This window comes from Dromiciops gliroides, chromosome 1 (genome assembly GCF_019393635.1).
Source record: "Dromiciops gliroides isolate mDroGli1 chromosome 1, mDroGli1.pri, whole genome shotgun sequence".
NCBI lineage: Eukaryota > Metazoa > Chordata > Mammalia > Microbiotheria > Microbiotheriidae > Dromiciops > Dromiciops gliroides.
The window spans coordinates 523130890-523143050 of NC_057861.1; the positions used below are offsets into that span (position 1 = coordinate 523130890).

The 12161-nt window shown below is 38.7% G+C and overlaps 2 protein-coding genes across 2 annotated transcripts in view; one reads left to right on the top strand and one right to left on the bottom strand.

Annotated features, from left to right (window-relative positions):
- The window catches only part of PCSK5 (proprotein convertase subtilisin/kexin type 5), a 649923-nt gene that overhangs the window by 458543 nt on the left and 179219 nt on the right, over nt 1-12161 (top strand).
- LOC122735285 (40S ribosomal protein S14-like) lies at nt 10704-11156 on the bottom strand. Its single transcript, XM_043976669.1, has one exon. It carries the CDS (start codon nt 11154-11156, stop codon nt 10704-10706), a length of 453 nt encoding a protein of 150 aa, XP_043832604.1.

Here is a 12161-nt window from a genome sequence, read left to right on the forward strand (position 1 = left end):
GGGAGGTATCAAGTAGCTATCAGCTCTCTGCTTCTTAACACCTTGCATCCTTAGAATAATTGGTCTTTATATCTGTGAGGAGGAAATAAAATAAGAAGTAAAAAATCAGTCCATTATTGTGGTGAAATAGGGGAATCCAACACTAATCTGGATGCCATTTTGGTATCCCAGTGACAGAATATATATTATGATGGTGTTTTATCACTGTTAAGACACATTTCAAATTGAAAAAAGACACTTGTTATATTTTTAAATGGCATTAAAATGATATGGAGCCACATATCAAATTATGAGAAGCTAGAGAAGCAATGGGTTTCATTAACTCGTTTTCCATTTTATAATACCATAGGCCACATCTGCCTTTAGGAAAGCAGGGATGAAACTTGTAAGAGCAGATCACAGGCTTCAATTTGCAGGTACCCACTTGTCTAGAACTGTGGAACTGGAATGTAACTGGAAGCATAAAATAAGGTCAAGAGAATATCCCAAGCTAAGATAGTTTTGTTTTGTTTGAAGAATCTGTTTAGCTACAGTAGATTATAATCATTTAGAGCTCAGAGTTTATGTGATTGGAAAGGCAATACATTACGACTGTTTATTTGGGAAAAGCACAGTCACTGTGAAAGCTATGGAACCCCACCTATACCCACTTCATTTCCCATTGACCATTCAGACTTTGAGTATATTTATACTGGTTTAACTACTAGTCTGTTACTGCCTCATTTCTCTACATAACATTATTAACTAGAACATAATGCTTTCAAAGTTTAAGTTAATGTTTTATATATATTATGTATAAATATATATATTCATAATTGAGATATAATTATGTAATGAATAGCAAAGAATTTGTTTGGATACTTAACAAATGCCTCTAACATTATTATAGAGACAAAAATTCATATCCATGGTTTCCTTTTCTTTTTTTAAACTAGTGACCCATTGTTAAATCCAAATTCATTTTTATTGAGAAACAAAATACTGTACATGTGTAAAATGTTCAGTTGGGTTTTTGTAAAATATAGTAGAAATGTTGTAATTGATACTGGCCAAAATCAATGTTATTCCATATTTTATTTTTTCTATTAAATTAACCTGAGTTCCTGTTCATTTGATCTGTTTATAAACCATGTGTTTAGGGGATGTGGTTTTGGAGGGATGGGGAGGTCCTCTCTCTTTGAGTTTGATTTGAAATGAAACAAGAAGAAAAGAAGGAAGGAAAGAAGGGAGGGAGGACAGAATGAAGGAATGAAGGAAGGAAAGAAAGAAAAAGAGGAAAGAAAACACAAAGATTTATCCTATATCTAACTCAAACCTCTGGAAAGCAGACTATTCAAAACTCTCTAGAAGACTCAGTCATGACTTCTTTCCCATTAAAAGAAATATTTATAGATGCGCAATTATACAGATGCTGGTGTCCATTCTATAGAACTTCCTTGGATTTTTCATTTCCTTTCATTTACTCCTTCCTGGTGCTTCTTAAAGGACATTCCTTTGTCCTTAATCACCACCATCAGAAGATAGCAGAGTTTGAAATTACCTGTCTTTCTACCTATCTGCCTATCTACCTACATATATGTGTGTGTTGCTAGGAAGTGTCAAAATAACACACACAAAGATACACACCCACATATATATGTTAATATATAATGCAACATTTATATCATATATGGGGGGAGGGTATATATGTGTGTGTGTATGTATATGCATATGTACATGTAATGTAAAGTTATTTTGACACTTCCTAGCATTTGACTTGTTAGTTAAAACATTGATTTTCAGTTACCATTAACCATGGATAATCAAATGTAGACTTTGTATGAAACGTAGCTCTAATACAGGTCCTATCATATAGTTCAGGAGAGCAATCTAATCTAGAATTTGTTGTCCAATGATGAAAATTAGACATGGACCCTTTAGTTCAATCATACATCTACCCAAACCAGTGGTATCAAACTTAAATAGAAACAGATCCCTGGAGTTACATATTGACTCAGAAAACCACAAATTAATATTATTTATGTTGTATTATAGTTTTACTTATTTTTGTTAAACATTTCCCAAACATATTTTAATCCAGTTTGGGCTGCACTAGAAAGTTTTTGCAAGTGTAGGTGCAGGTGGCAGCAAGTTTGATACCTCTAAGCTAGATTAGGTGTGTTGGAGAAGAAAAATGAAAAAGTCAACATCTGCAAACAGCTGTTAACTGCCTTATAGATGGGCAATGAGGATCATATGATGATAGGTTTAGAGCTAGAGAATAACAGAGTCTTTCAATCTAATAGTTCTAATTTTATAGATGTAGAAATGGAGGCCCAGAGAAGTTAAGTGACTTGCCCAAGGGCATACATCTAGTTAGTAAGTATGTGAGGTGGGATTCTAGCCCAAGTCTTCCTGACTCCAAATCCAGTGTTCTATCCATATACTAATGGGCTTAAGGTGCTAGTGGGAGATTTGTTTTTGAAAACAAGACTAGAAACATAAAAATGAAGTACCGTAGTTCAGAAGAGAGGTATGAGCTGGGAGCAAACACCATCACTCACTATTTAAAGGTAATAGTTGAAATTTGTAGGAATCGGTAAGATGGAATTGTTATTGTTTTTCCTTCATTCTTGAATAGGCTCATGACATTGGGGTGATGTCATGACTTGTAGTGAATTGGATTTAAGTGAGGGAGGATTGTGTAAGGTCACCAACCTTACTCTCTCCTCCTGAACCATCTGGGTCCAGTGGCAAGATATATATCAGGATAATTAGAGATGGCCTTGGATGTTTAAGACAAATTGGGGTTAAGTGACTTGCCCAGGGTCACCCAGCTAGTTAGTGTCTGAGGTGAGATTTGAACTCAAGTCCTCTCAACTTCTGAGGCAGTGACCCATCCACTGTGCCACTTAGCTGCCCCTGGTAATGTAGAAAAGAGAATAGCAATAATAGCATTTATATAATGCTTTAAGGTTTGCAAAGTGCTTTTACGGATGTGTCATTTGCTCCTCACAACCCTATAAGGTAGGTTCTATTATTATCCCTCTTTTGGAGATGAGAAAATTCAGACTGAAAGAGATTGAGTAACTATCCCACATTCATACAGTAAGTGTCTTGGACAGGCTTTGAACTCTGGTCTTCCTGACTCCCAACTCCAACATTTTCTACTGTTCCACCTAGAAAGAGATGCTAAAAATATACAGCAAGACAACAAGTATTTATCTTCTCATAGTAGTCAAACAGGGAAGATTTGATTCTAAATTAGTTCTTGAACTTCTGTGGAATCTTAAAGAGTCACTTAGCAGAATTGTAGCTCAATTTCCCCATCCACAGTATAGGTGATAATGATTCCTTTCTTCTATCCATTCCCAAGGTTAGCATAAAGATAGAATTGATATCCTCAAAATCACAAAATTCCATAATTAGGAGGGACCTCAGAGGTCATGTAGCCTTATCCATAAACTTGTAGCACAAATCTCCCTTTACAACATCCTCCCTTATTCCACCAAATTATCTAGCTTTTCTTTGAACACATCTGGTGATATCAAAACTATCCCTAAGGTAGACCCTTCCATTTCTGAACCAGTTGTCTGGTCTCAAAATCTACCTGCCTGTAACTTCTATCCATTGGTCCTAATCCTCCACACAACCCCCAATTTTTAAATCTACAAGATGTGACTACAATCACATTTCCCCTAACTATTTTTCTCAAAACCAACTTCCAGTTTTTTTTTTTCAAACCACCCTCCTATGGCTTGGTTTGGTAGCTTTTCATGATTCCAACTGTCCTCTTCTGAATACCTTCTATTTTACCAATATGCTTCAAAAATGTGGCTCCCAGAATGGATCACAATATTCCACTTGTGATATAGTGATACCATCATCTCCTTTTCTCAGGAAAATAAATTTTGTTAATGTTTTGTAAAATCCAATTAGCTTTTTTGATTGCTGTGCCCCATTGTTGACTCAAATTGAGCTTACAGTCTTTTAAAACAGGATTTAAAAATAAAACTTAAGGGTTTTTTTTTAATAAGAACTGTCTTTAAGTGATGTCTTGTCAAACCTATCATTGGAGGTGATTTTTTTAACCCAGTTATAGGATTTTACATTTCTTCTAGTTAAACTTGTTCTTTCTTGGGTTTAACCCATTATTCTATCCTGTCAAGATCCTTTAGCTATCTCTCCTAGGACTGGGTCATTTAAAAATGTGATAAATATGCCATCCATGATTTCACTGAAGTCAATGATTTAAAAAAAAAAACACATTATAGAGTTCTATGGTACCCTATAGAGACCTAATTCTAGGTTGCCATCAATCTATGGTTTCAGTAAAGTACCTAATGTTCTGTAGCTTGCTGTTCCTAAAATTTGATTTCTATTTAGAATCTGACATTCTCCAAGTGCTTCACACCTTCAACATGTTAAGTTTGACACAGAAATAAAATGTATTATAATTACACAGTGGTCCAGGGGGAATTTGTCTGTTGCAGCATTGTTGACTCATTTTGAGTTGGTAGTCTCCTTAAACCTCCAAGGTATTAAAAAAAAAAAACATGAACTTTGTCAAATTGATTTTTAATCCAAAGGCAGAATTTCATGCTTAGCTCTTACTAAATTTCATCTTTTGAAAATTTAACCCATTCTTCTTGCCTGTCAGAATCCTTTTGGACCTCCAATTCTTTTTGGTACTTCTTGTTTCAGTTCCAGGTCAAGGAATAACAATTAAATTCCATCCTCCATCTTCCTGAGCTCCTCAGAAACCCTATACCAGACCCATATGACCACTGTGCACATTGTGAGAGGGAAAAATGTTCTATTTTGCATCCTTAGACTTCCCCCCTTTTTTAAATTTAAGCATCAGAGAAAATGAGCTCCACATTGTCTCCTTCCTATGGGCAAGACACTCCCTGGCCTTCGTTCTCTTTCTTTATAAAATGTGACCGTTAGACTAGATGATCTCTAAGGTCTGATAGGGACCTATAAATCCATTCTTTCATTCAACAAGCATTTGTTAAGCACTTTCTAGGTGCCAATCACTGTGCTAGGTGTTGAGGATAGAAAGGCAAGAATGAAACAATTCCTGCCTTCAAGAGGCTTACATTCTACTTGAGAAACTATGCGTATAAAGAAATACAAAGTCATTTCAGAAAGGATGGGGGAAACCAGGAAAGACTTCCTGTAGGAGATGGCATTTGAGCTTAGCCTTGAAGGAACATAGGGATTTGAATGGACAGTATTGGAGAGGAAGTATATTCTGGGTCTGGGGAGGCAAGCTATAACAGAGGAACAGAGACAGTAATATCCATGTGGCTGGGCCCTAGGGTAAATAAGGGCAAGTAATGTGAAACCGGTCTGGAAAGAGAGGTTTGGAACTAGATTGTGAAGGACTTTGAAAATAAAAGAAAAAAAATGAAAACCAGAAACATTCATGTGTTACTGTGCTTCATGTCCAGAGAGGGCTAGGGACTAGATGTGTTATTTCATTGATATTGGTAGCTCATATATAAAGAAACTCCACAGCAATGTGGGTCAGCATCTGTAACTTAAGAGACCCACCTGGAGCCCAGAGAGGTTAAGTAAAGCCCCTCGTGATAGCAGTTTGACTTGAACCCAGGTCTTTCTGGCTTCAAGGCCAGCTCTCTTTCCGCTATGCCACATTGCTTCTCATATTCTGAACCAACAACGACAGTATCATTAACTTGATGAAGCAGTTCCAAAGACCAAGATATCATATGTTGACCTTTTTCCCTCACTGGTCATCTTGTCCTTTAGGGACTCTCCCTAGAGAGCAGATTATGATTTTGTTAAGGAAGAAACTGCCCATGATAAAACTGTCACCCATTAAATGGTCATTCAAGGCTCCTTCCTTGTTCCTATTCCTCTTTTTGGAACCTTGACTCAGCTCTACCCAATACAGTTAACCCATGCATTCATGCAGTCCTGGCCTATGTTAAGGTCATTCATCTTCCTTTCCCAGTGGCTAAGTGATCTGCTCAAGGTTTTCCCTCTTTCCTCTCTCCTCCACCACACAGAATTAGAGTCTGAGTACTAAGTTGCCTCTTTCATTATCCCATCCAGGAGGCACTGAGATGGAACACAGGCAATAAGTAGTCATTTCCTTCAAGTCATTAGAGAATTGATAGCTCCATTCAATCAGCTTGATGAAAGGCCTGGGCATTCAGTGGGGCTTGATTTTGTAGGATAAGCTATGCACTGCAAGAGACTATCTATATTTCTGCCTCAGGCATGTTCCTTACCTGGCTTCAGGTACAAGGTTCTCTACTCAGCCACAATCCAAAGGGCAGTAACATGAGCAAGAGGAGGTATGGGCCTCCTTGAAAACAGGTCTGTTTTCAAGACTAGTATTAGAGCTATAGGACACATCAGACACATTCTCCCCATCTTCCAGAGAGAGAGAGAGAGAGAAAGAAAGAGAAAGTTTGTCATCCTCTCCCTTTGAAAGTAGCCAGGGCCAGGAGCAGCTAGGTGGCACAGTGGATAAAGCCCTGCCACTGGATTCAGAAGGACCTGAGTTCAAATCCAGTTTCAGAAACTTGACACTTACTAGCTGTGTGACCCTGAGAAAGTCACTTAACCCTCATTGCCTCGCCAAAAAAAAAAAAAAAGGAAAGTAGCCAGGGCCTGGCATAGAGTCAATGTTTAATCGAGTATTTAAAAATAAGAAATTCTTAGTGAACAAATTTTAAAATAATAGTAATTATATCATGCTTTATGGTTTGCAAATCACTTTCACATATATTATCTCATTTGATCCTCACAACAACCTTATGAAATGGGTGCTTTTATTGTCCCTATTTTACAAGCGGGGGAAACTGAGGCTGAGAGGCTAAGTAACTTTCCAAAGGTTACATAGCTATTAAATATCTAAGGGAGAATTTTGACTTAGGTCTTCATGTTTCCAATTCCAGGAGTCTTTCTGCTATAGTACCTAGTTGGCTAGGCATTTATTAACCACTTACTATGCACCAGACACTGTGGCTCTGGGGATCTAAATACAATAAATGAAACAAGTCCTACTCCAAAGAATCTTCTCATCTAATTATGGAGACAACAAGAACAAATTTAAATATAAAATAAATCAAAAGAGAATAATCAATGCCAGGTGATTTGGGAGGAAGGGCACTAGCAGTTGGAGGGTGGGTGAGACAGGAAAGGCTTCATGTAGAAGATGTTTCTTGACTTGCATCTTGAGGGGGAAAGAGGATTCTATTAGGTGAGGATGGAATTCATTAAAAGGAGGGAATTGGGGATGGACATGCAAAGGCCCAGAGGAGAAAAGAGGCCAATATGGTTGGATAGCAGTGTAAGGGAGGTCGAATAATCTGCAATGAGGGTGGAAAGATAGTTTGTGGCAGAGTTATAAGGGGCTTCCAGAGCTAAACAGAGGAGGGAAGCTCTGGAATGTGCTGAGGAGGAGAGTGACATGGTCAGATCCATGCTTAGGGAATTCTTAAATTATTGTTGAACTGGATTGAATTGGGGCTATGGAAAGAGTGTTCTAGGTCTATAATTCAGTGATTTACTCACCTTTTCTCCTTCAATTTATTAAAGCTAGAAGGGAACTCCAAGGCCATCTACCATAGTCCCCTCATTGAACAGAGGGGATAACTGAGGTTCAAAGAGGGTGACTTTTCCAATGCCACATAGGTTGTAAGTGGCACAACATCTCTCTTTTCCATTAACCTGGAGGAGGAGAGGTTACTGAGGATGAAGTGGAGTTTCCCTGAAGTAACTAAACACCAGGCAATGACCCGTCGTGATTCTGATCTCTCAGTAAGGTCATGTTGGGGCAGCACAGTCATAGTGCTTTGTTGGTGAGACCAAGATTAATCACCCATGTTCTTCAGTTGGGAGTATAGTAGATCAGAGCCCATATGTAGCTTTGCTTGTGGAAGAAATTTGATAGAGATGAAAGAAGACTAGACTGCTAGATTTGGAGCCAAGGGACATGGAATAGTCTTCTGATGCCACTAGCCCCACTAGTACAGACACTCATCTACACATATGCAATAACCTGCCGATGGGTCTGCCTGTCACAAGTCTCTTCCCACTCCAGTCTATCCTCCATTCAACTTTCAAAGTAATCTTCCTTTAGATCCCACTTAGTGAGTCAAGGCTACAATGAGAGAGAATATTACTATAGATAATAATAAAAGATAGTCAGACCTCCCCTTAATCCTTTGAGGCAGAGGGGTCTGTAAATCCTCTCTGGTAAAACTGAACAAAAGTGACAAGCAGGATGCACAGATATGGATAAATAGTGATCCATATTGTTAGAGGTGATAGATATATCGATGATATCACAGGTCTGGCAAAGTCTAAAAACAAACAAAAAACCTATGAGAAATAATGATTAATAAGACTTCACTGATAAGATTTGGACTAACTTTCTTGCACCAGACCACACCCAGGTGGAAACTATTGTGCTCTACTCAGGTGGGGGTCTACGTTCTTTGAATTGATGACCTTATATAGACATACTTTCCTATCAAAGTGACTCCCAATCCTTCATTTTAATATAGCCCGCCTCTAATCACATCAACTGATTAGATGTGATTGCTATTCGATGGAGTTAGAAGGGTATATGAGCTATGAGACCACTGCCATTTTGATCTTTGGTCTCATAGAGATAGTCAATGATCATTCTTTTATTAATAACCTGCTGTCCTTATTAATAAAATGTTTAAATTACCCAGAAAAAATCCTAAAGTAATCTGAGTATAGTCAGTTCATGCCTGACTATATCATTCCTCACTCCTACTCAATAAATACTAGTCACTCCCTATTTCCTCTAGGATTAAATATAAAACCCCCTATTTGGCTTATAAAAGTTCCTCATAGCTTAACCCTTTCCTCACTTTCTAGTCTTCTTACCCGCCCCCCCCATTTCCCTTCAAGTACTCCATGTTCCAGCAAAACTGACCTTCTTCCTCTTCCTCACGTAAGACACTCCATCTCCTCATTAATGCATTTTCAGTGACTGTCCTTTCTGTCTAGGGAAAGCTGGAGTCAAAAAAAAGCTGAGTTCAAATCTGACCTCAGACACTTGAATAGCTTTGTGACCCTGGGCAAATCACTTAACTCTACCTCAGTTTCCTCATCTGTTAAATGAGCTGGAGAAGGAAATGGCAAGCCACTCCTTCATGTCTAAGTGGTGGGGGAGAGGAAGAGAGAGAAGTTCTCCTATCAGAGTAATAGTGGCAAAGTCTATAAAGTCAAAAACAAAGCCAACAAGGGGATAAAAATCAATAAACATTTATCAAAAAAAAGTCACTAATATTTTTTTAAATAAAGAAAAATTATTTCTTTTTTATTTGGTCTTCATGGAAGTTTTTATCAGTAAGACAGGGGCTGACATTTTCTGAATCAGTTGAAGTGGGAAGAAGGGTAGAGATGTCCAGAAGGAAAGGGTATGGAGGTTGGCACTGGTGAACCGGCATAAAGGACATAAGAAAATGTCGGTTGCATAATGAAAGGGACTCGCTTATGTTTGTATATTCATTGCCTGGCAAATAGTAAAGTTAATGCTTGCTGATTGATTTTAAAATAATACTTTCCAGTAGCTTTTCTGGTATTTACCATAGGAGGAAAATTTAGTGCTTCATGATCAGGCCTTCCTCTAGGGGTGAGACACCCAGCATGGGCTTTTTGTGTGAGACCATCTCAACTACACCACCTTTTAGAAGCTGCAAATGAAAGAATAAGGAAACAGGGACCTCATCCTCAGCTGGCCCATACCCAGCACAGTTGAAACACATTATGAACATATCAGATAAAAGCAGCAACTATACAGCTACAGGGGTTTTTTTTTTGTTTTTTTTTTGTTTTTTTTTTTTTGACTGGGCAATGAGGATTAAGTGACTTGCCCAGCCAGTGTCAAGTGTCTGAGACTGGATTTGAACTCAGGTCCTACTGAATCCAGGGCTGGCGCTTTCTAGCTGCCCCCTATACAGCTACAGGTTTTGAAACCCCCATGCTAAAGCCAGGTAGATTGCTGGCCTCTGGTCAAGAGCCAAGTGTGAAGGTGTTTGAATGGGTAGGGGTGCCTGAGCCACACCAGGCTGGAAGGACATTGGTAGAGAAGGTAAGAAAATCTGCTAGTGAACCAATTAGGACTTTCTTAATAACCTGATCCAAGGCATACTATTAGATTTACCCTTATTGTCACCTTGGTGCTTATTGGCTAAATCAAACCAGATTTTTCACCACTATTCTAATGTCTAGCCCTGAAAGTTATACATGTGAGATACATTTGTACACACTGGAGATTTTTAGCCAAGGAAAAAAAGGCTTCACTCCTAAATGTTTGTTGAGTGAGCTTTATAAATGTTGTTATTTTTAATGCGTATTAGATACTTGGACCATGCACTTTGGGAACCCCAGAGTACTGAGAGTGAACAGGAATTTGACAAGCCAGCCCTGGGAAAAGGCAGTATCTTCACTGTCTAAACAGGAAATGAAGCATTTTAGCAGTCATCCACAGCCTATAAACTCCACCTACAAACATCCCCAGTGCAACAATTCCTCCTTTTCTACTCTTCCCCTCAGGCTGCTTGTTTTCTTGAGGTGACTTTGTTTCCCCTTTGTTTTTTTACTTCTGTGCTCTCTAGGATGTTCATAGTAACTAGGTTTTGCCTATTTTTATTTATTTTTGACCATTGTGACACTTTTATTGACAAAATTAATCCAACCAACGATATTCACAGATGGCGACCTTGGTAACCACCCTTTCTGCAAGTGCTGTCAGAGGGGATTGGAGTGACATCCTCAATCGGCCCGATCTTCATTCCAGAATGTGCCAGGGTTCTCAGGGCTGGCTGTGCCCCAGGGCCAGGTGTCTTAGTCTTATTTCCTTCTGTGGCCCAAAGTTCGATGTGAAGGGCAGTGATGCCTAGTTCTTTACATCTCTGGGCAACATCCTGAGCGGCCAACATAGCAGCATAGGGAGATTTGTCTCTGTCAGCCTTGACCTTCATTCTACCAGTCACTCGGCAGATGCTTTCTTTTCCACAGAGATCAGTCACATGGACAAAGGTGTCACTGAAGGAAGCAAAGACATGGCAGACACCAAACACATTCTCTACCTTTGCAACCTGAGGTCCAAGGCTGATGACCTGCTCTTCTTTCTTTTCCTTCCCTTTGTGAGGTGCCATTTCTGCTCCTTCAGTTGGGCCACCAACACTGGAAAGGTGATTTTGCCTATTAAAAAAAAAATACAGGGAGGAAGCACAGTTCCTAGTCTTAGTGTCAGGAACACCTGAACTCAGATTCTATCTCTGACAAATTTTAGCTATCTGACCCCTGGAAAATCCCTTAATTTTTCAGTAACCTCAGACAATTCTCTGATATTATAAATTGCAGATAGTTTCCCACTGCACATGGTAGAAGGTGTTTGTTTCCACACCAAGGAATGGGTTTCCTATACTCATGAAATCACAAGGGTAGACTAAAAAAAAAGTCTAAAAAGACTGAAAAAGTGGGGCAGAAGAGAAAGGAAAACACAATGTGGCCATTTGTGGGTCACCTCTGGATATGGTTCAGCCACCAGAGCCAATATTCACTGCTGAAGTAATTCTGCCCTTTCATTTCATTCCTGTTAATCTGATAATACTCTCCTATTCTTTGTTCTTGATTTTGACATTTGAGTTATTTACAAAGTTCATTGTACAAAATATGATAATTATATTCTCTCTCCTCAGTCTCCCCCCTCCCCATTCATTTCCCTCTGAAATTACCTTCCATCCACAATATCTACTCCATAAATATTTATCTAATGAGAATTTGAGCTCCTTAAATTCAAGGACCATGTTTTTGCCTTTCTTTGTATCCCTGTCACTTAGTACAATGGTAGGCACATCGAAATTACTTAATCAATGCTTGTTGATGGATTGATCATTGGCAAAAACAATATCTTGTTAGACAATTTGGACAGATACTTCCATACATCTGGGTGTCAATATTCTTGACCTGGCCGGCTAAAAATGAGAAAAGCCTTTTACTTGGTTCCCACTTCCTTTGAACACCATGTGCCATGGATTTTTGACCTAGGTTGCATTCTTTCCCAGAGCCTTGGCACTTAATATTCATCAAGAGTGTTCTGGCACTTAAGATATTGGCAAACTGCTTAAGTTCTTAAAGAAAGAAAATGATTGATTGAC

Bases quoted from the DNA above. Each gene is read 5' to 3' on its own strand.
- LOC122735285 (XM_043976669.1), bottom strand. From the start codon at position 11,156: ATGGCACCTCACAAAGGGAAGGAAAAGAAAGAAGAGCAGGTCATCAGC.